At 42.0% G+C, this 24,371-nt stretch overlaps 1 protein-coding gene across 6 annotated transcripts in view; it reads right to left on the bottom strand.

Annotated features, from left to right (window-relative positions):
* The window catches only part of RERE (arginine-glutamic acid dipeptide repeats), a 534,579-nt gene that overhangs the window by 67,165 nt on the left and 443,043 nt on the right, over positions 1-24,371 (bottom strand). For all 6 annotated transcript variants that reach the window (XM_068240704.1, XM_068240709.1, XM_068240707.1 and 3 more), the window contains 3 exons: positions 22,591-22,715; positions 20,096-20,195; positions 4,784-4,882 (listed from right to left, as the gene is read on the bottom strand). In XM_068240704.1, the coding sequence (XP_068096805.1) occupies positions 4,784-4,882; positions 20,096-20,195; positions 22,591-22,715 (324 nt within the window). The remainder of the gene's footprint in view (positions 1-4,783; positions 4,883-20,095; positions 20,196-22,590; positions 22,716-24,371) is intronic.

The raw sequence follows: 24,371 nt of genomic DNA, 5'->3' as shown, positions 1-24,371 counted from the left end.
CCACAGTACAGTGGTGATTATTAGCCCAGACTCCTCATAGGAGCACATGACTGTGGCTCCCCCTCTGTTTCCCGCCAACGCTAGGTGAAACATGCATTCATGTGCCACTGAAAAGCAATTTGGAGGGAAAGAGGCAGCACACACTGCACAAAGGAAAAGAGCATGTTTGGAAGGTGGGACATGCAAGGCAAAAACGTATCAGTTAGCACTAGCACGACTGTCTGTCTTACTTTCAACCGTTTGTTGGGTTTTTATATATTACTCCAGAATTAAAAGTAGAGGCACCACTGCATAGCCCAGTGACTTCAGATGTGCTATAGCCTTATAAATTGAGGCCTTTAGCAAATGGAATTTTGATTTAAAGCGAACCTCCAGATTAAAAATCTGCTCAGCAGCACTGAAAAGGCTTGGTGTTTAACGGTTTCACAGCATTAGAACTTTGTTTTTCTTACCGAAGCCTCATTTTTAGCTGCACAGAAGAAAACTGCCTGGGCATTTTCCCCTGATGCTGTGCAAAGCATGATGGGATTTCTGAGGTTGTTGTTCTGCTGCTTTGGCTCAAATTTGTTTTTTTAAATTTTGAATTTGAGACGTGAAGCCTAGCGCACACAGCTGGGAGGGGTGATCAGGACACAGGAAAGTAGGAACGGTGTCTCATGCTCCCTGTCACCTCCTTTCAACCAAAAATATGGCTGCCCCCATGAAAAAGATGGCTGCCCCTATGAAATCACAAACATTTGCCTGTTCTTTTGAAATAGGGTGGGTAAGAGATTATATTACCTATCCATTTTAATTACCGTAACATAATTAATGTAACTTAATGACAGTATGTTTGTTTAGGGTGAAGTTCCCCTTTAAGGATGGTTACCACATGCTTTCTGCTCTCTGTTCATCTGCTGCAACCTTCTTCCTGTGTGAGTGGAGCCTCTATTCCATTACATCACATCACATCCTCCATCAGGCTGAGTTGTGGTCAGAGAGGGCAGTCCTATTTTATTGAAAAACAAAAGTTTGCTTTCCTAAAACAGAAAGAATTTGCGATAATTCAGGTTGGAGTGAGCTTGAGATGTCTCCCAGAGCAACACTGCTGAATATATGCAAATTAACCATTGTACAATGGTTAATTTGCATATATTCAGCAGTGTTGCTCTGGGAGACATCTCAAGCTCACTCCAACCTGAATTATCGCAAATTCTTTCTGTTTTAAGAAAGCAAACTTTTGTTTTTCTTAACATCTTAGTAAGGGGGCTTTTAGGACCATTGTAGTCCCTTACACACTCCAATGAGTTCTGGGTCACCATGAGCTTGCTGGTTAGTCTGTACCTCTCCTATTTTATTGAATAGCCATTTAAACTATTATGGGTACGGTATATGAATAAGCCATAAAGGGGTAAATCAAACTTGTACTGATACTCCAGAATGCTCAGTATAACTGTATAGTAATCTATTAACTGTAGTTAGTGTTAGAAGGGGCTGACCTTTGTCATATTTGATGCAGCCATTCAACAGAAATTCCCTTTGGAAAAGTCAGTAATATGACATAGGACATAAAGTCAGTAATAGGACATAGGACACAAAGTCAGCCAGCGATACGTAATACGTTGGCGCTTTATAAATACAATAAATAATAATAATAAAAAGTAAACAGCTGTCAGGTGAGTTGGAGTTACCTCACCAGCACAGAGCCATCATGACTGTGACCTGACTGTGCCCATCTCCCATGGGGGAAGGGGATTTGTAATAAGCTAGTCATCACTAAATAGTAATTGAATAAGATATATATCAGGCCTTTTTAAAAGTCACTCTTAAATGCACCCTGTCCACTTCATTAACCCATAATGAGTGTGCATATCAGGTTATTACTCTAGATCTGGCTTTCTCAACCAGGGTTCCATGAGTACTCTGCAGGGGTTCCTTGGCATCTTCCCCCATCGAAGGGGTAGTATAAAAGAGCACATTATAATAGGGGGTACTGTAAAAAGAAGCATTAAATTGGGGGTCAGACTAATAATAAGCAGAATAAAAAGCACTAGGATAAGAAGACTGTATAATGAGTGACAGTGTAATAGGGGTAGTGAAATAAACAGCCTCACCTACTTTTTAAGACCGTGCCTTCTGCAAAATAAATGCAGGGGTTCCGCAAGATCAAAAAAATTTTTTTGTAGGGGTTCCTTGAGATCTAAAAGTAATTTGCAGGGTTCCTCCAAGGTAAAAAGGTTGAGAAAGGCTGGTCTAGCGCATGGCTGTGTGTGCGATTTACATTACTAACGGCAACAGATCAGCTTAAAAAAACAGGAAATATTTTTCTTACAAATAATGTAATTAATAAAGTTGCTTTTTTGTTTTTGTTTATTTTTTTAGAATATCCATTTATAAACTATTTAGTTAGTGTTTGCTAATTGTAAAGTATTTTATCACCCGATTTACAGTTTGAAATGTATCACAGGTAACGACATCTTTAGTCCTGTCAGGTGCTGCTCTGTGGAATGTTTGTGTGAGAATTCCGAACACAGTGAAAATAGTGCCTGGTCTCCCAGAATGCTGTGGGAGAAGAACTTCACTTGGCTAAACATCCTAGGCTAAGAATCACTGGTAGTGCGGGGCTACACACCAGTATACAGCAATATATAGATATAGGAAGTGTTTCTGATGCTGGAATCAGGAAAGTACTGTAAAAGTGGGCATCCTGAATCATTTTTACTGCATTCTACTATGTGTCACAACAGTGCCTCTTTAAGAGAAAAATAAATAAAGCCACCACACTCTTCCAACTACAGCTTTCATTAAGACATTTTTTAATAGGAAATAAAGTTGATGGCCTTCCCAATCCTATAGCGGCAGATTTCCACTAACAGCTAAGACTACAAATTATCCTCCAAACTAAACAGGAGAACTGGTCAGATGGGATGCTTTCTACTGACTGGGGCACGTTAGTTATATTGGCTGCAGCAGCTTTTACAGCATGGCACAGAAGATATTACTAATGCTATTTTCAGAGCTAGGCCATAAAACTGCCATCACCTCAGCCCTGTCCAAGACTTCTAAAAGCCCTATCATGTTTTATATGCTGCCATACTTTATCTGTCTTAATTTTGTGATGTGGATATCTTCAGCCCAGGCATCTGAGGGAGATTTATTTTGCCAGGTGTGACCAAGTGGCCTTATAAACAGGAAGCAGCTGCTACCAACAGTTCCTTTTATAGATAAACCATGAGAGGAGTCTTGTGTGTCATCTTGGGCTTGACTTATTTGAACAGCAACATGTGTCCACCAACACTGCCATGTAAAATGGGTGAAAGTTTCATCCTAAATATACCCAAAGCAGCTAACTAGCAAAATACCCATGTTACACACAGTGCCCTGTGGACATATGATACAGCCAAAGGAGAAAGGGGAAATCATCTTTTAAAAAGGTGCAAATTAAATGCAAATTAAGGCACTAGAAAGCCAGCCCAGATCCATAACTTCACTGCACTGCACCCGAAGCAAGCCTAGCCTCATCAAATACAAGCATATTGTGGAGTGTGAAGAGCAGCAGCACAGAGACTATCACTATTGTCCCGCCTCCTCTACACACTCACAATGTAAAGCTGCCAGCACGTTTCCCAGAATGCACTGTGACGTGCTGAGGATTACAGGAGGACCCTGCACAGATTCAAAAGCTTATATAAGTGTTTACATGGAGGAAATCATCTCAACATATTATTCAAGTTGCAATAGAGATAATTTATAGCCACAACGATTAAAAAGTTTGCTTACTTTGTTTTAATACCCACAAAGAGAAAACACTTGGGGAAAATATCCATACTTACCGGAATCCCTGGAGAAATCCTGCAGCTCTCGTGTGGTGGGTGTTGGGTGGGAGTGTTTATAAAGTGCGTAAAGTTAGCCCAAGAAAAGAATACAGTGTTTGAGGTCGGGGTATATGCCACTTGTTGGGTTAGGACATACTCCAGGTAGCTTGGGGATCTTGAAAAGGAAAGCTGGCATCTTCTCAGTGAAGCTGCCTTCTAAAAAAAATCCTGCTGTCTCATTAACTGGACTGAATGGCTCCTGAATTCATTGACAACCTGTCAAACCCCTGGGTTCACTTATGGTTAGAATAAGGCATAGGTAAAAGTGTAGGGTTAGGCAACAAGAAAAGCCTATTATGTCTCAGGTCAGGGACATTTTGTATTAGGGTCCTTTTCCATTGCAAAATGCAAACGCATGCGTTTTTGACCAATTTTGATGTGCGTTTTTTATTGCGTTTTACTGATTGGCAAGTGTTGTCTTAATTTTTGAAAATAGATACTAGTGGTTAAATCAATACAAACCGCAAATGCATTTCTATGCGTTTTTTATGCGTTCCTATACTTTACATTGAAATGCAAAACGCATCATAATCGCACAGACATGCGTTTGCGGTTTTTTAAAAATCGGAACGCATCAGAGGAAAAGGCCACCCAAGATTCTTATTTTAAACAGGCTGCACTTAAGAATCAGCAAACGCATGCGTTTTGCCTTTTTGGCAAAAATGCAGGAAGTGGAAAAGGGCCCTTACGCAGAGGTGCACAATTTAACCTAAAGGGATGCAGCTAGTGTTATACAAAGTTAGGGGTGGAGCCTACTGCTAGGTGAGAAGTATGGTGGAAAGTTTGTATTCGGCCCATTTTAAGGATTATGGTTGTGAATACTTTCGTTATTACTATAGTCATGGTGTGCATGATTTGCTCACTCATATGACACAAGGCAGCATGAAGTTGTATTATACACACAGCGCACCAAGTAAGTATTATCTTACCACTTCATCTTCTGTCCAGCATTTCTCTATCAGCTTTGGAACTGGCTTCTTCACTAAACGCTGCAGTGCCTTCCCAGCATCATAGTTGCTTTCATGTAGCTAAGGGGGAAAAAAACAAGTCAATTCCTGTGTTCAAAAAGGTAAAACCAACACAGGATAGATATTCGTTCTGAACTTGTGAACACAGCAAAGAAAATAAATCCCTACAATACATTCTAGTATGATGATCTACAGTCATTGAAAAAAATTAAGTTCACCCTTGTGTTTGGTAGGTCAGTGATAAGCTAACATGCACTAGGTCAGACTAGTTAGCAGCAAAAAAAAGCCTGGTGCACACATCCAATTATGACAGCCAACTGACTGGTCAATTTTACCACTTCCTTGTGGAGTGAGAATTTACCTACACAATCTGTTCATCATATTCAAAATCTACTGGTTCTCATATTATGTGGAGGTGGTAGAATTGACCAATCATTAGTCAGGGAAAATTGGATTTGTATATGCTGAATCAATCATTCCTACAATGAGTTTGTATTTGTATGTCCATGTTAATTGTTACTTCAGACATTGAAGCTGATTCAGAAGGTGAAAAAACAAAAATATTTTCTGCCCAAATAGATTTTTATAAGATTACATTAAAGATAAACTCTGACCAAGAATTGTACTTTATCCCAATCAGTAGCCGATACCCCCTTTTACATGAGAAATCTATTCCTTTTCACTAACAGACCACCAGGGGGCGCTGTATGGCTGATATTCAATTCTTGGTCGGAGTTTCTCTTTAAAGATGTGAAAAATGTACTTAGCCAATTCTTTGCCTGCAGGTTAGGAGAGCCTGATCAAACCATGTGACAAGTTATGGTCAGGTTTATTGCAGAGAACCAAACATTTTTCATCAGGTAGACAATAGAAGATTAACAGCAATTCCAGCAAATCTTATAATCTGAGATTAAACTAGCAGCAGAGTATATACCTGACCCTGTCACAAGGCACAGGCAGAGCTACAGCAGCAGCACATAACTCAGACAAAACAGATTGTGAAAGCAAAGCCTTGCTGATCCGCAGACACAAGCCCTCTCTCCTGCCTCAGATTACCAGCAGACTTGATACACATCTGACACTTCAGTGCAGCAACCTGCAGACTATAGTACAGTGCTCTCAGACATCCCCTCTGCCCCCCCCCCCACTATCCGCGCACAGCCAAGGTCCAGTGTCCAAAAACAGAGCAGTGAAAATGCTTCCTTCATCCCTGGAGTCGGATGACAACTCACGCAAAGAAAGCAAATACCAACCTCCAGGCCTCCTTCAGTCAGGGAATGGATAAACAGCACGCAATACACATTCCCCAGGATCCAGTACATTGTAATGCAAGACAAATCTCAACAGAAAAGTTTTGTGTGCTTCTCCTGTGCTACAAATCAGTAGCAAGGCAGTGTGGTAAAGCTGCTACATTTGTGGATGAGTAGGTTACAGACGAGGATTGATTAATATATTACTTTGCATATATATATATGCAGGATATTAAAGTCTGCCTGGACACTAAAGCGTGTCTGCCCTACATATGCTGTATGTTCTAACAGCTTCCGTATTACACTGAGATGTAAAATTACACAACGGTCTCTGGACAGCTGAAAGTGAATCTATAGTGTGCCAGGCTGGCTCGCACTTTCATTTGTTCACCCTGCTAATGCAGTACTCTGCAGCACTGGTTGCCCCTCAGTGAGTGCTGGTGTAGAGCTGCATTTTCTACTGCTTGGTTGTAGCTATTTTTTTTCATCATATGCTCAGTTTATGTTGCTGAAGTTTACTTTAGAGGCCAACCCCACCCCACACCCAATATAGCATCTGACTCCTTAAAGGAGTTAGCAGGCAAAAAAAATAAAAAATAAGTATCACTTACCTGGGGCTTCTACCAGCACCATGCAGCCATCCTGTGCCCTCATAATCACTAACTGCTGCTCTGGTCCCACTCAGTCAGCTTGTTTAGTTTTTGCCGACCTCAGGGTCGGTGGGCCGCATTGCGTAAATTTTTACGCATTCCCGCTGGTGCAGGAACATTAACACATACATTTTTACATGTTAGTGGCTCAACGCATACATTTTTACGCATTGAACCACTAACGCGTAAAAAATGTATGTGTTATGTATGCACATAACGTATGCACTAAGCATTTGAGGTTGCGCTAGTACCACACTGGGTGGGAAGCGCTAGATGCCAAGGGAGGGTCCTAAGTGGATTGGGACCCTCTGGAAGTAAGTTTCTACCTCATATCGCCTGTATTGCCCTTTTATCCAGAAATAAATTAACTGATATTTTTCCACTACGAGCATCCCTGTCTGCTTTGTCTGCACTTTGAGTGCACACAGGTGGTGGAGTGGAAGATTATACACCACAAGAAGAATATGTCTGTGCTGTGAACTAACACTAATAGACTGACTATCTGGATACTAGGATTTATTGTAACACAGCTGCAAAAATACGCTTCTTAACCACTTGTCGACAGCGCACTCATACCGCGCGTCGGCAAAGTGGCAGCTGCAGGACCAGCGACGCAGTTCTGCGTCGCTGGCTGCAGGCTAATTAATCAGGAAGCAGCCACTCGCGCAAGCGGCTGCTTCCTGTCAATTCACGGCGGGGGGCTCCGTGAATAGCCTGCGGGCCGCCGATCGCGGCTCGCAGGCTAAATGTAAACACAAGCGGAAATAATCCGCTTTGTTTACATTCGTACAACGCTGCTAACAGTCGCAGCGTTGTACCAGATCAGCGATCCCCGGCCAATCAGCGGCCGGGGATCGCTGTCACATGACAGGCAGGAGCCTGTTAGAGGCTGCAAAGGACAGATCCGTTCCTGTGCAGCCTCGGATCTCCGGGTAAGGGAGGGAGGGGGGGAATTTCGCTGCGGAGGGGGGCTTTGAGGTGCCCCCCCCGCAACACCCAGGCAGGCAGGAGCGATCAGACCCCCCCAGCACATCATCCCCCTAGTAGGGAAAAAAGGGGGGCGATCTGGTCGCTCTGTCTGCACCCTGATCTGTGCTGGGGGCTGCACAGCCCTCCCAGCACAGATCAGCTAAAACAGAGCTGGTCTTTAAGGGGGGGGGGGGGGGGTAAAGGGTGGGTCCTCAAGTGGTTAAAGTGGGGCGCCACAGTATCTACCACATAAAATATTGTTTACCTGATTGCCAATAATCTAACCGCATATGGAAGCTTATACACCCGCGAAACCATTGTTGCCTGCTGGGGATCTGTACCCTGTCAGACACGTCACTAGCCTGCAGGGCTAGCAATGTGAAGGTCCAGAACCCCAGTCGGCACCTGCTGGAATAAGATAGCCCTTTCTTGAAAAGAGAATCAAATATTTTGTCAGAACTTGCATGTACCTGAATTGAACCGTTAAAAAAAAAAAAAAAGAAAAAAAAAAAAAAAGGAGTTGCAGCTAAAAGTCTAATTTGGGGGAGTGGAAACAAACTGGTGATTGAAAGCAAACAAGCCGAAGGATTTAAGAGTATTGTGGGCATGGCTGTTGAAGCGTGGATCTGCATCATCATCGCGTTTAAAGTTGACACACATAGCTGTCAAAAGACAGCTATATGCGCGGGCACAGGACGTCTGCGGGGGGCCATTAGAAGCCCTGGGTACGTTCAACTCATTTTCCCCCCGACCCCCCTACAGTATCCCTTTAAGGTGATTTATTTCATTAGAGGTTTTACACAAATAAAAAAAAAAAAAAGCTGCGCTGCTGAGTACTTGTTCAAGAAGAAGAAAACAATTGTGCTGGTTCTCAGTTTTACAGTACACCTGAACTGAGAGCAATATGGTGGCTGCCATATTTATTTCTTTTACACAATACCAGTTGCCTGGCAGGCCTGCTCATTTCTTTGGCATCAGTGTCTGAATCACACACCTGAAACCAGCATTTGGCTAATATAGCCAGACTTGTCAGAGCACCTGATCTGCATACTTGTTCAGGGACTATAGCTAAACGTATAACAGGAAGAGGATCAGAAGGAGTGCCAGGCAACTGGCATTGTTTAAATAGAAATAAATATGGCAGCCTTTATATACCTCTCGCTGCATGTTCCCTTTAATATGTCCATCTTAAGTACAACGAAATAATAGAGGCAGAACAGTGTGTGTCTGACAGTGTGAGATTTGCAGACCTGGAGCTCACTTTCTACATTAATACCCAGTTAATACATTTATGTGTATGTCACTTCAGGTGCGCTTTTAAAAAGGAATAAGGATGGGGGTCTTCACATTTCCCTCCCGAAAGGTAATAGACAGGGAAGGGAGTATACAACCTTACGGCCAACCATGACAGCACTTTATCAACAGTGCTGCAGTGGAAGCGGCGGTATTTCGCTACATGGTTGCCATGATTTCCCTTAAAAAAAAAAAAAAAAAAAATAGAAAAAAAATATATATGCTGTTTCTGATGGTCTTTCCCCCTCAATATAGCTGAGCTTCAGAGAAGCTACAGACAATAAGCTTCCTGTCCAATCGGCCCATCTAAATAGGGATGCTTGTTGATGTAGTCAATTGTAGTCTTCCTTTACCATTCTACAGTATCAAATCGGAGATAATGCACTAACTTACAGAGTTCTGAATGTTCCCCTCATGTTTTGTGGGTTTCTTTTGGACACTTCTTTCCACATCCAAAATTCATACTTTTCAATCAAATTAGCCCTTTAACAATTGTCTTAGATTATGAAAGAGACACTAGATAATGACTACAGTAGGGCTTAGACAGACTACTCTGAGGGACAGTCAGTATCATGACTCTGTAAAGCACTGTGGAAGAGGTCAGCGCTGTATACATGATAATAATCATCTTTCCACAGCAACCAGCAAAAGTTCTAATTTCCAGCTATCCTCTAGCTCAAACCTAGGCAGGTTGATTGCTGTCCATTATCATTGGTGAGATACCGGCCTATATATGGCCAGCTTTAGCCTATAAATAGAACGCTGTCTACAATTAACCTATATAGAGTCAGAGCAGCAGCACTAAAGATGGCTAAATAGAAGCGTTACTATGCACGGACAAAGCTGCATGTTCAGGACTAGCTCAGGTATATTCATGCAGGGAAAATGCCATCTGCAGCCAGTGTGATCTCACCATTTCCTATTTTAGTGACACAGCTGGAAGGTCGCTCGCTTTCATAATGAACTCCATTCCAAGTCTCTCACATCTCAACACGGCAGCACTGCATTCTAATTTATATCTTCAATTACAGCGCATATTCTGCGGATACCTTTCCCGCTTCCTGGATGAATGGGGGTAGGAGAAGGCGGCTTTGGCAACCTGTGTTTTAGTAATGTCATTACGCTTCTAGCCTCGCACGATACAGAGGGGGCTCAGAGCTGCTTAGCTTCACGGAAACGAGGATGGACCTTTCATATTTCAAGATGGAGTGAATCCATAGGAATAAATTATCCCAAGACTCCAAAAATTACATTCTGTAATGGCAGGAAAAATAGGTTATAGAGCTGCTTCTGATAATATTACTAGATAGGGAAGGAGCATGATAGATGGGGTATTAAACATTGTATTAATGTCAATGCCAACAGATGGTGCACTGTTCAGCACTCAGAGCCATTATCCACATCAATGCAGACTATGTCATGCCTCCAGAATAGCATGTTTATTTCACATGCACTACACTATTTGCTGCAGCACACCAGTCACTTTATACATCAAAGATCCCATCAGTAACTAGTTTGTACAATTAACCCCCTATCGGTTATACACGTCAATTCAAAACATGCTGTGAACAGTATTGACGTGCATACACGTCAATACTCTCCTGCACTGTATACTAGACCCTTGCTCGACACATTTTGGCAAGTTACAGAAAATAAAAGGTTATGAAAATTAATTGGATCTATTTTAGTACAGAAATCCTGGGCAAATTTAACGCCAGGGAGGTTAATAGTTAAGATGCACAAAAATGCTTGTCCAAATGCATAATTATTTGCAAAAGAAAGTACTGCTTTCTTGCAATGATTCTACCAAATAAAATTCCATGCTGCCTCCTGGCAACTACTGTCTAGAGAGAGTCACATGGTCTCAGGTTACCTGGGGCATTGCGAGTACTTCACATGAGTCTGCATACAGAACAATAATGTTCATTTTCAATCAGACAGAAAAGGACTGAGACACGTACAAGAAAAGACACAAAACAAAAAAACAAACAAGAAAAAATCCCAGTCACTATAAAGCTAATATAATCAGCAGACATAAGTATACATTATAAATTATACAAAGGTTTCCCATACCACCAGGATTCATGTAGTATGCTGAAATGAACCTAAAAGTCCTCTTTTAAAACCGCTGTTTATTCAGAAATAGTCAAGTGATGCAGAGAACTGAGCTGAAGCAATACTGTTGTTGGTTGGCTGGCTGCCTACGTAGTGTGGCAGAGCCATGTGAATCACAAAACTGGCTGAAGAGAACAGGCTAATTTATGAAAACAAGTGTAATGAACAACTGGAGGGAAGGCGGTACAACAGAGTAAGAAATCAGAATCCTTATTTTATCCCACATCCAAAGGCAGACTTGCTCTGGGCAGCAGCTGGTTCCCTATTAAACCATTTTGTTAAAAAATGAGCCTCACATTTCTTATAAATCCATATGTAGTGTAGTGTTTGTTTATTTATTATTTAGAGCGGAGTCTTCCTTTCATACTATTTACTGTAGCTCTTCACCTGAAATATTTCCAATAAACAAGTCATGTCAGCGCTGATGGGAAAAGGAGAAATCCCCTAAAAGCCTGTAGGCTCAGCTGTAGGGATCCTCGAGGATGTCTCATGCTCATCAGCGGCTGCCTGACCTTATTTTTAGACTAGTTCATTTTACAAATTGGCAGCGCTTCTTCCTAAACAGAGAGGAATAGGGATAAAGGCACAAGGACGGGCAGAAAAGCCACATTCCTGTGTGGCAATACATCTTATCGGCTCTGTGTATCCCTTCTCCCTCCTGTCTATTCTGTACACCTTTCTATTGCTGTGTCTGTGCAAAGACATTAAGCCTCTGTGCTCCCGCTGCTGATAGCAGGTGCTGCTGTTATTGCAGAAATGAAGCTCGGGATTGTCAAGCCTGATTTATGGCTGGCCTGGAAACCTTATTGAATTTCCATAATAATAAATGACACAGCTCATCCAGTTCTCCACTATATCTCTCTGTGCAGCATATCACAGCTTGAAATCAGCAGCCAAGGCTGTACACACCTTGCCACTGCTTGTCCCTGGATACAAAGGGAACAGTGGGAGCTGATTTAGGTCAGCAGACAAAAAGGAAAAAAATAAAAACAGATTTAGATTAAGACTAAAACCTGATTGGCTGTTGAAGTGAACAGGTATTGCTAGTAATAGTAACTAGTGGCTAGTGTTGTCCGGATCATGAACGATTCGGATCTTTGATCCGAATCTATTTTGTGAGTCGAATCATCCGAATCATCAAAACGAGTGATTCGGATCGGAAACGGGGCGGGGCTAGGAGTGACACGCCCCCTTCTCAGCGGGCAGCGGGGTCTTGGAAGCAGAGCAGAGATGGATCGCTCTGTTGGATGGGAGGCAGCCTTGCAGGGAGACAGGTAGATGAGAGAGAGGGGACATGGGTGCCACTGCCAGATATGTGTAGAGCCCACATACTGGCTATAATCTGCTGCTCATTACAGGCTGTCTGTTCCGTAGTGCTGCACAGTGAATACATGGGAAGCTTTTGGCTCAGCACAGCTCAGTAACTTTGCAGACAGTGTGATTGAAACGCAATATGATCCTCCTGCACTGGGCACTAAACAGCTGCACTTCACTTCTGGGAATGCTTTCTTTCACTGTGCGAAGTTTTCTTTCAAAGTGTACAGATGAACATATAGGTGAAATATATGTTAAGCATATGACTTCAGCATGTGGGTATTACGTGCAAACATTTCTGCTCGTCCCTCCTCCCATCTCTGTCCACTCCCTGCCCTCTGTCCATCTTCTCCCCTTCTCTGTGTGTCCACCCCCTCCCCTTCTCATGTCCACAGACCTGTCCTGCTGTTCATTTCACCCCCGAATGCTTCAGTAGTAAAATGATCCGAGATTCGGATCAAAGATCCGGATCTCTTCAATGATCCGATTCGAATCATCCGGATCATTAAAAAGATCCGAACTTCCCATCTCTACTAGTGGCTACTAGTACTGAAAACTAGTTGCAGGAGCTAGTTGCTAGCAATAGTGAGTAGTTGCCAATAGTAATTAAGCTGCCCATGTGACACGGCCCTTTGGTGAACTTGCCACAACAAAAGCTTCTGTCAGATTGTTCTCAGACTGCCATATACCAACCCTACTGCTATTTGCTTTTCAGGCAATCACAAAGCATCAGGCAGCTTAGGGAAAGTAGTCAGCCTGATACAGAATGTATTTATTGTATGACCTCACAGGAAATAACACACAGGAGATGATGCATGCAGTGATGGCTCTAGAGGCTGTTCCTCTGACTTGTTCCACTGAGTGAGCATTTCTATAGGAATTATGGCAACACATCATTAGACCCTATATGGATACAGAGGTTTTTGAACTTAGGTTACAGAATTTAATATAAACTAACTGTGCTGGTAATAGCATACTGAATGTCATCCTGGTTACAGTGAATCTGTAATTCTATTGGAGCTAGAGATCATTCCAGGTTTTAAGGAATCTTCAGCAGCCAAGTGTACCAATTCATGCAGCTGGGGGACTACCAACCTCCCCAAGGCAGCAGCGATGATGATAGAGCTGCACACATCTGATAATGCATAATACAGTTCATGGCAGACAACCAGCACAGCCGCCCAGTGCCACCTCCTACTCTGAACCTGCGCTGTCCCATTTTTGTCACTGGAGAGAAATCCTCTCCCAGCTAGTCTTAGGTCACAGCTTTAGGTTTTTTTTTTTTGTTTCTTTTACAGGGCTTATTCTTAAATACTCAAACAAGAATGACCATTTAAGAATGTCATGTCCACTGTCACACTGTTACAACTATGCAGCCTTACTATTAAAAGGATTTCTTCCATTACTTATTAAGACCCCAACAAAAGCTGTCTTTCACCCTGCCTAAGCTAAAAAAAAGATGATCTCTCAGAGTGGCTGCTGTAAAGATCCGATCATACAATTAACACCACAAGTCTTCTTGATTCATGTTGATACCATTTATACGCTAACTTAGAGATTAATAAAGTAAGCTTTCAGCTAATAAGCCTTCTTCAGTTTGTTCCTGTATACTGACAAGATGTTAAAACACACAGCTTATATACACTGGACATTCGGAGGAAAAACATTCTTTTGCAAACATACATAAATGTCATCAGATGCATGATTACAAAACAATGTTTCTCCACCGAATGTCCAGTGTATGTAAGCAGTGTGTTTTAAGATATTGTCAGTATACAGTATACAGGAACTAAGTCTGAAGAAGACTTGTTAGCCGAAAGCTTACTTTTCATTCACTTCTAAGTTGGCCAATAAATGGTATCATCCTTCTTGCTTTTACTGATGGCTTACACGGTACACCACTCAACTGTTTGTACCACAACTCATGTCAGGATCATAGAAGATAAATAATATGCTTTGACAAATAATTTACACTTTTGTTGCAGCAGCCTGAGAGAAAGCCTGACCAGCTTTGCATTGCACAGGTGAATGGACAGCCTCCATAGTGGCTTTCAACCAAATTTAGGGACAACAATCTCACTCTGCAAAACAGACGTTTGCAGAAGGTATTTTCCGATTATTTAGCTTGGAGTGAACTCTGAGGTACCCCACAATGCATAACTGCTGAATATGCAAATCATCTCTTTGATGTCCCTGAAAGCTCAACACCTCCAGAACCGCTGGAATGCAATGATGTGTCAGCTTGTTAATATTACAGTAATACTATTACAATCCCACTCTGAGACGCAGCACAGTATTTAGACGTGTGCGCCATTTGCATAACAGAAACAGTAAAAGACTGGATCTAACAGGCTTATCAGGAATTATTCTTCTATAATTGTATTTTTACATCCCACACTTTTGCAAGACACCAATATGAAGAGCACACAGCAGAAATGTCCAGTGTCCTAGATTGGCCTCGCTCAATGAAGCTCTGGTAATAACCGCTCAATAGGAAGGGATATAAGAGACCAAGGAGACATTATTATTGCATGTGGCTTGGAGAGGAACAGGGAACTTACAGCTTCCTGCTGTGTGCTCAGCATGTAAGTACAGGGCATGGATGTCACATTATCCCTTCACCATCCTAACAATTATTCCTGTGAAGCGTCTGAAGGAATCCTGGTGTCAACATCACTTATGCTGGGAATACACGATGCGTTTTTGTGGTCGATTTGCCGGTCGATTGTGTTCCGATTTGTTTTTCCGCTCGATTCTCTTATCTTTTCTTATCAATTTCCATTCACTTCTATCAGAAATCAAGCGGTAAAACGATTGAAAGTGAGATTGGACATGTCTGAAATTATCTATCGAACCATCTATCTGTCTCAAAAACGCATCGTGTATTCCCAGCATAAAAGTGAAACTTCAATGTTGCTGACAAACAGGAAGTCCCTTCAGTTATCTCTATAGATTGCTGGGATTAAGAAGGGAAAACTTTTTTTCTGCTTATGTACATGTAAAACATAGTCGGCAATACGAGAGTGTCCAGGTTTGCTATCAGTCACAGGATTAATCCAGGAATGGAAAATAAGTGCAGCCAATTACTGCGGAAGAAAGATTGACAGTATCCAGGCTTTACATACTATAGAAAGAGTACAGATCCCAGCTTTGCAAAAAAGTGCAATATTAACTGGCTGCAGATAAAATTGAAGCACTGATGCACATTTGCAGCAATTTTCAAAGATGGTTTCACTTTAATGTTGTTCCAGAGCTGCAGGAGCCCCAACTACAACATATGCTGCTGTCTGCTAAAGGCCTAAGGAGACACATATGATCACAGGACATACAGGACCACCTCTATCAAGTAGTTCCAGAACTACAAAATCATTTTTATTTTTTACACAAAACCACAGAAATCCCAGCAGTATTTTTTTTCTAACTGTATATATGAAACAACATTTGAAAGGTAACACATTTATGCATGGAGTATAGATTCAGATGCAGAGTAAACAGATTTAACTTTCTGACTGCAATGTTTCCTTGAGGAAGATGCTAGCTTACCTCCCATATGATTAGAATCACTGCAGGTTAACACTTCAAAGAAAACCAGTAATGCATTGCCTAGTATAAAGGATCACAACTAAAAAACAAAACTATGGCAATAAAAGATGTTCAGTGTCATTCTGGTACCCCTATATGAATAAAACAACTCGCTCCTCCCTGCAGAGAGAACATCTATCTCCCAGTAAGATAGATTCATGTCTCATACTGAACATGGTTATAGATCTGATGAAATAATCAGGTGTCTGGGAATAACTATGAGCACCTCCCTAGTGATTTGGTAGCTTTTATGACTACAAACAGTGCTGCCATTCATAATGCTGCACACAGATGCACTATTTGTGTAAGGGAGTGACTGGTTACGAGATAATCAACACTGGCTATCAGCTCAACTTAGGAACGCAGTATAGATACATTGTACCCATTACAAATTCAAGGAAACCTGTCAAAAACAAAATATGGAGGCTGCTATTGCTGATGGCCTCCTAATAAGGTTAAGACCAGTATACAAGCCAGAGTGTTCACAGCCAACGTAACTGATCAGGATAAATTGTGTTGAGAATATATTGAGTGTGTACAACTGCCCTGATGTGTCACTAAAAGATACAGAGTGCAAAATTGTCTCACCAAGGGCACTGTTGCCATCCAAACTCTTTTGCTTTATCGTCCCAACCCCTCATAATAAAAGAATGCATTGCAAGTCTGTAGTCCAGTGGCACGTCTGTGCTGCACTCACTTCCTAACTGTCCCCTGAAGGATTAAGTCCCACTTCCTGCAGCTGTCAATTTTTGCGAGTACCAACCTTTAGTAAGGCTTTAAAGAGACACTGAAGCGTAAAAAAAATTATGATATGATTTGTATGTGTAGTACAGCTAAGAAATAAAACATTAAGATCAGATACATCAGTCTAATTGTTTCCAGTACAGGAAGAGTTAAGAAACTCCAGTTGTTATCTCTATGCAAACAAGCCATTAACTCTCCGACTAAGTCGTGGAGAGGGCTGTTATCTGACTTTTATTATCTCAACTGTAATTGAACTGTTTACTTTTCCTCTGCTAGAGGAGAGGTCATTACTTCACAGACTGCTCTGAAAGACTCATTTTGAATGCTGAGTGTTGTGTAATTTGCACATATTATAAAATGATGCAATGTTAGAAAAAAACACTATATACCTGAAAATAAAAGTATGAGAATATTTTCTTTGCTGCTAATAGTCTAGTAATTATTCATTATACACAACCAATTCACTATATCATATTTTTTTTCGCTTCAGTGTCTCTCACAGGCGATAAGGATTGGACATATTGTTTTGACAGAAGATACCTTGCATAGAGGTGCTGCTTTAGACCAAGGCTTACTGCATGTGATAGGAGTACCACTGAGGGTACCAAGTAGCGTTCAGGGAGTACTTCAATTTGTCAATTACGGTATATTAGGAGACTGACAAAATGATAAATCATATACTGTATAAATAAGCATGATAAAGTAATTTTTTTTAGTTAAAAGCATAAAAGCCTCTGTGCACTGCAGTGGTGCTGTGCTGATATCGGCAATGTGTATCAATACATTATCTACGTTAACAGTACATAGCAATGTCTGATGGACACACGCACTGTGCAATACCGTGCTGACCCATTCAATATAATGTGACCTCAATTTCAGCCTATAATGAATACAAAGCTAAAAGGCTATCACATTTTACTCACATGGAAAAGCAGTAGTGTCCTATTTCTGTGGCTAGAGTTGTACTTTAAAATGAAGCAGTGTTTAGTTCCCTGCTCACATGCTTACCCTAGATCAGTCCCTACCTTTTACATAAGCCTAATATACATATACAGTGTTCGTAGTTCTATATAAAAGCAAACACACAAGTGCATACCCCTAGCCACTGGTGAGTCATACAGCCAGAAGCCAGGAACCAACCACACCCAGCTAGAAACACAATTACAGCAACTGCTTTCACAAAAATTCTCAAATACATACAATCTATGCTGCACCAGGGTGCTAAGGAGTAAGCAGTAGAAGACTACAACCTTAACTCCTCTGCTAAATTTAACAAAACTTAACAGAATAAAGACACAGCCACACCCAATCATGGCAACAAGTCTTCATTTGTAAACAGTACACATGCACTCACGTATTTACAGATATTCCTAGGCAACCTTGTAAAAACACATCTGTACAGAAGGAATAGATTACAAAACATACAGAAGCGGAGTGGTAAATATTCTGCAAGACCAGCTCTGCAAGAACCAACCATCATTTTGATAATGCTGGGTACACACGATCTGTTTTTCCGTTTTGATTTTCCACCCGATCGCTTTTTTTGCGTGATTCTTATCTTCCGCTCATTTTTATCTATTTCCACTCACTTCTATGAGAAATCGAGCGCAGAATCGATCAGAAGGAATATCAGATATGTTGGAAATTAACTATCAAATCCAACTATCGAGAGGAAAAACTTATGGTGTGTACCCAGCTTAAGAGGACACAGGGATGCCTTGCACTGTACATCAATCAGATACACATCCTGCATCTTTGCATTCAAACAACAAAGTAAACAACACAGAGTGAAGACGTTATATTTTATTGTAGTATGTAAATAAATTGTTTTGCTGAAAACGGATCTGCATTTTCTTGTGTCTACCAGGAGAAGGTAAGTCCACCATCACTTTTTCATTTTTAGACGTCTAACATTTGTATCCTTCTGGCGCCTCTGTATCCATACTACATCATACATATCCACCCATGGTGGACGGGTGTTGCCGCTTTTTTTTTTTCGTGATCTACTGAGAGCGGCTTCTTAATCCTGAGTGGGGACAGGTCTAATCTCCCCACCGGCCTTTACAGTGGTTGCCTGTGTGGTAACCCTGACATGTGAGTATACAGCACATACGCTTTCCACACACCTTCATTTACCAGTGCATACAACACTATATTGGGCTCTCTGTGTCCCTCTTTTTGTTTTGTCTCTCAGCTATAAGAGAACCATTGAGGAGACGTGTAGCTGGGAGAGTGCAACGTTTGTTGGGGTGATAATAATAATAATGGCAGTATTTGTATAGCGCCTTTCTCCTGTCGGACTCAAAGCGCTTGAGAGGCAGCCACTAGAGCGCACTCAGTAGGCAGTAGCAGTGTTAAGGAGACTTGCCCAAAAACTCCTTACTGAAATAGGTGCTGGCTTACTGAACAGGCAGAGACGAGATTTGAACCCAGGTCTCCTGTGTCAGAGGCAGAGCCCTTAACCATTACACTATCCAGCCACTGTAGCACAACAGAGGGGACCTGGAGGACACAGAGGAACCTCAGACTACGGGGGAGCTGGAAGAAGTACATCATCTGCGTTCCTCGGTTCAGGCTTCCTTTAATTCCTAATCCAACTTAAAAACATGTAAATATATATTTCCATTGAGCATTCGTCCTGTTTGATCTTCCTTCACTACAGAATCGACAGGTCATTGATTGCCGTGATTGATACTAAGATTTATTAATTTTCTGTTGACTGACACTTCCATTAAACAAACCTGAACTGAAAATACATTGCAGAATACCTAATAGCTCCTGGTGACCCAGAACCACTATGAGAGCAGAATCACCAGAGTATACGGAGCTAAAAAAGACCAAAAAGCCATCTTGCTTCATTTTATATTTAAAATAAACAGGTGAGTTTCTAAATAAGACCTTTTTTTGTAACAATCCCAGAGTTTTATTGTGTTTAAAAGTAAAAAAAAATTATGCTTAATGTTTTATTGTATGAGCTCAATGACAGTCTGACCATCGTTTAACATACCAAGGATTTCTCATTATTAAATTCTAATACAGACCATTTTAAAAGGCCTTTCAGGCAGGTCCCTGAAGCACTACCATAGCAATATGCTGAGACACATGAGAGATATTTAAGGGCATTAGATTTGGTGATGTCCAAGTAAACATGACATGCACTGTCCAGGAAATACTTGCTAGGAAGAAAAACCAGTTAACATATAGACTTTTTCGAGTATTTTTAAAAACAAATCTCAAGAGCTTCACTAAAAAACAAAAAAGGAAACCGCGTACTTATGAATCAATAATAAAGTGAGAGTAGCCAAATATGACAAAACAAGAATAATAAATGACAAACGACTGATAAATAGGCTTACTGTATTAAGTGCATTGAGTGTCGTATCATCTCGAGAAGCAGCAACACAGCCATCCTCCGTGGAGCCCCCATCGCACATCCCAGCAAAGGCAGCCATACTCCTGTCAAAGTAATAACAGTATCAACAGTGCACAAAACCACTACAAAATAAAGGTATACAAACTGGCTATGGAGAAAACCAAAACTAATGTCCAGAAAAGGGTAAGAGCACCTGGGAAATTATTACAGAGGAAAGCGGTTACTTTCCAGTGATGCAGAGATGACTAAATGTGAAAAACAGGATGGATTCATCAGTGTAGACATAGTCTACTTCCAGTGAAAATGATTAGAAAGCTAAATAGACAGCTTAGCTTAGAACACATTAAAAACTGTTTCAGCAGGTCAACTTACAAAAGTCAAAACAATTGTATTGTCATTAAAAGCTGGAAATCTCTGGAGTTGCAGGGACAGCAGCAGGGGCGTCTCACCCACCAGGCAAGTATAGGCGGTTGCCTGGGGCGCCATGAGGTGGTGAGGCGCCATGAGGTGGTGAGTCGCATTCCCCCGCCGCTGCTACCGTGACCATGTTTTTTTTTTATATTATTTTACCTCCCGACTCAGTCCCCGGTGCTCGGCACGCTACCATGTGCTCAGCAGTGCCTCCACCTCCTCTCCTCCCCAGCCAATAGAGCAATCAATACTGCTCTTCTCTGCCAGGCTCCTTCTTTAAAGCCGTGCCCCTTCTTCTCAGTAGCCACACAGGTAAAGTGTTTACCTCGTGTGGCCCAGCCTTTATTCCGCCCCACGCCAGTCAAACCAGGAGCCAGCGGCCAGCCAGCTTATGCCCCCGACAGTCTGACCCCCCACCTGTGTCACTGGCTGCACACAGACACTGGAGCGAGACAGCCAGGGGACAGATGCAGTCACAGAGAGAAGAATGTGATGTGTCCGTGTTGGAGCCCCGCCCCCGCACAAGACAGCAACACAGCCCGGGAGAAGGGAAGTTTCTGCTCCAGAGTAGTGATGGGAATTCTGGCTCTTTTCAGAGAATCGGCTCTTCTGAATCGGCTCCCATTAAAGAGCCGGCTCTTACGGCTCTGAATTGGCTCTTCATTAAATATCACTAAACACCACTCAGAATCGGAGTAAAAGCCCCGCCCCCGTTTCCATGACAATTCCAGACTGCTTCTCTGACTGGGGCAATCCCTCCTGCTACTGCTCTGCTCCGCCCCATACACTCCTACAAGCTGCAAGAGGAGGACTACATCTCCCAACATGCCTCAGCGCCCTTTATTACAGACCAAAGCAGGGCTGTGTGGGGCGGCTGAGGCATCGGCTCTTTCAAAACTGAGAACCGGCTCTTGTCGTTCACAGCAAAGAGCCGGCTCTTAGAGAACGACCCATCACTACTCCAGAGATGATAAGCTGCATGCACAGGCAGAAGAGAAGGTATGCAGGCAGGCTGCTAAGAACACTTCCTGTCCTGTGTGCAGACTCCCAGTACTGTTATAACTGCTAGAATGTGCCCTGCTCTTTTGATACTAGAGTTTTCTTTGAAAGCTGGTTAGGCTGTAGGCTGGTAAAGCTGTAAACCTGTGCTTTAGTGCTGTGCTGTCTCTCCCTCTCCCCTCTCTGTTCCTCTGCCCCCTCTTCCATCTTATGCTGTCTCTACCCCTCTCTTACATCTTATGCTGCCTCTCCCTCTCTACTCTTTCCCTCTGCTCGGATTACGTGTATTTTCTGGTGAAATGCTTCCACATTACGATTATTTTCTGACAACGCTGCCCCATTACGATTATTTTCTGGTGAAACGCTGCTGCCCTATGATTCATTTCTGGTGAAATGCTGCTGCAATAAGTGTATTTTCTGGTGAAACGCTGCCACCTTACGAATATTTTCCGGTGAACTGCTGCTGCAAGAAGTGTATTTTCTGGTGAAACACTGCCACATTACGATTATTTTCTGGTGAATTACGATAATTACTCTTATTTTCTGATGAAACACTGCCGCATTATGATTATTTTCTGGTGAAACGATGCTGCATTATGATTTTTTTCCTGAGGGGGAGGGGCTTGGGGGGGCGCAACAGGTTTTATCGCCTGGAGTGACAAAATGACTAGAGGCACCCCTGGACAGCAGAATAAAGACCAGCATACAGTGTAATCCAGTGGCTTGAGTAGATTCATTACTCTGGTTATACACAAACTCAATAATGATATCAGTAATCAGGGATGAGAATTCTGCATCCAAGTGGCATATGTTCTCTAATAGGAATAGGCTTGCTTTTTCGGATCATGACCAGGACTACAGAATTTACCACTAAGAGAAAAACTGCTTTCCCTGAATTTATCCTGGACCTTAGAATGATTCTTTCTGCCTCCTGGATGACTGCATGGAAGATATATTTTCCATGTTGTAAAAAGCCAGTGGTATATCTGATGTGTGGTGTAGAGACATTATCTGTGGCCTGCAGATATTACAGGCTTTTGGGAGTTAAGGGGCAATTCTGCGGCTCACCTGGCTGCCCTCAGGTACATCAGCAGGTCACAGTCATTAACACCGGGCATCCACACCAGCTCTTCATGCTGAGTGACAGGATCACGGTCAGGGGATGGGAACGGCTGCAGATCAGGAAGCTTGGCCTACAGAAAACACAGCAAAACCTTGCGGTAGTAAAAACATTCTAATCAGACTAGGATTAAAAACAATGATTACAGTAAATGGCATAGGGGCACAGAGCCCACTGCTGACCAGCTACTTCCAGTCAGATATCATGATAACACTATCTACAGTATATATTCCCGGTGTGATTTATACAGTAATATTAAAAACAACAAGCCACTGATTATCCTGGATTCAATATTCAGTAGAACAACTTCCCTGCAGGACAATGAACACATGGTAAGGCAGTATATTCTAGGTAGGCTTGCCTCCTCAGTAGCACAGGATGCGTCCACTAACAGTAGGGTTAGCTGGACCTATTGGTTACACTTCCTCCCTGCCCTCTTACAGCCTTCTCGTGGCACTGTCTGGCCTCTGCATCAATACTGAGGTCAGGCTGCAGTCACATGGAGAATTAGGAATGAGTTGGTAGTCAAGTCCTATGGGGACATGCCAGGGCTCAATGAAGCAAGTGGTGTTAAAGGACAACTGAAGCAAGAGATATATGGAGGCTGTCATATTTATTTCCTTTTAAAGTGAACCCGAGTTGAGAGTGATATGGAGGCTGCCATATTTATTTCCTGTTAAACACTACTAGTTGCCTGGCATCTCTGCTGATCTATTTGGCAGCAGTAGTGGCTAAATTACATCAGTAACAGGCATGCAGCTAATCTTGTCAGTTCTGACAATATTGTCAGAAACACAAGAACTGCATATGCTTGTTCAGGGTCTATGGTTAAAAAGTATTAGAGGCAAAGGATCAGTAGGACAACCAGGCAACCGGTATTGCTTAAAAGGCAATAAATATGGCAGCCTCCATATATTTCTCACCTCGGGTTCACTTTAAGCAACACCAGTTGCCTGGCTATCCTGCTGATCCTCTAAATCTCATACTTCTAGCCATAGACCCTGAACAAGCATGCAAATTAGGTGTTTCAGACATTTGCATGCTTGTTTATGGTTTTATTCAGACACTACTGTAGCCAAATAGATCAGCAGGGCTGCCAGGCAACTGGTATTGTGTTAAAGGAAATAAAAATCTTTATGCAGCATGGATTCTAACTCCAGGAAGAGACTTAAATATACTGTTGTGAAGATAAGTGGGTAGATGAGTCAAATGTGACCTTTTTGTGTAAAATGAGACTTCCACAGCTAAAAATCTTGTTTATAAAATTTGATCATGTGATGAATTGGTCTGGCTGCATGAATAGCAGGCTCTGTGGAGAATGCTACTGTTTGGCTCAATGTCAGCAATATCCTACAATCTGCAAGCGAAATAGCACAAGAGCTGTCAAGAGGATCACAGCCTGCAGTTCTGAAAATGTGAATAAAGGCACTCCTGATCAAATGATTTATAAAATGCCAGCTACTGAAGAGACAAGCACAGAATGGCTACACAGAAGTAGGAAAACAATTGTGTGAAGGTAGGCTTTCACGATCACACTGGACATATGCTAGCACTAACGCTCTCACTCTAATATATACACACACACTCATTCCACAAGAGACTGGAGTGCATTTTACATACTAAACTTAATAGCAGACCTTTAGTAAGTAAACTGTAAAAAAACCACCTTATTTTGTTTCCTCTTAGAGACTTCTATCTCCTTATAACCTTTGACCTCCCTATGCTTTTC

This window comes from Hyperolius riggenbachi, chromosome 6 (assembly GCF_040937935.1).
Source record: "Hyperolius riggenbachi isolate aHypRig1 chromosome 6, aHypRig1.pri, whole genome shotgun sequence".
In the NCBI taxonomy this organism is placed as follows: domain Eukaryota; kingdom Metazoa; phylum Chordata; class Amphibia; order Anura; family Hyperoliidae; genus Hyperolius; species Hyperolius riggenbachi.
Note: the sequence above shows the minus strand (reverse complement) of the source record. Positions and strands in the feature narration are given on the sequence as shown.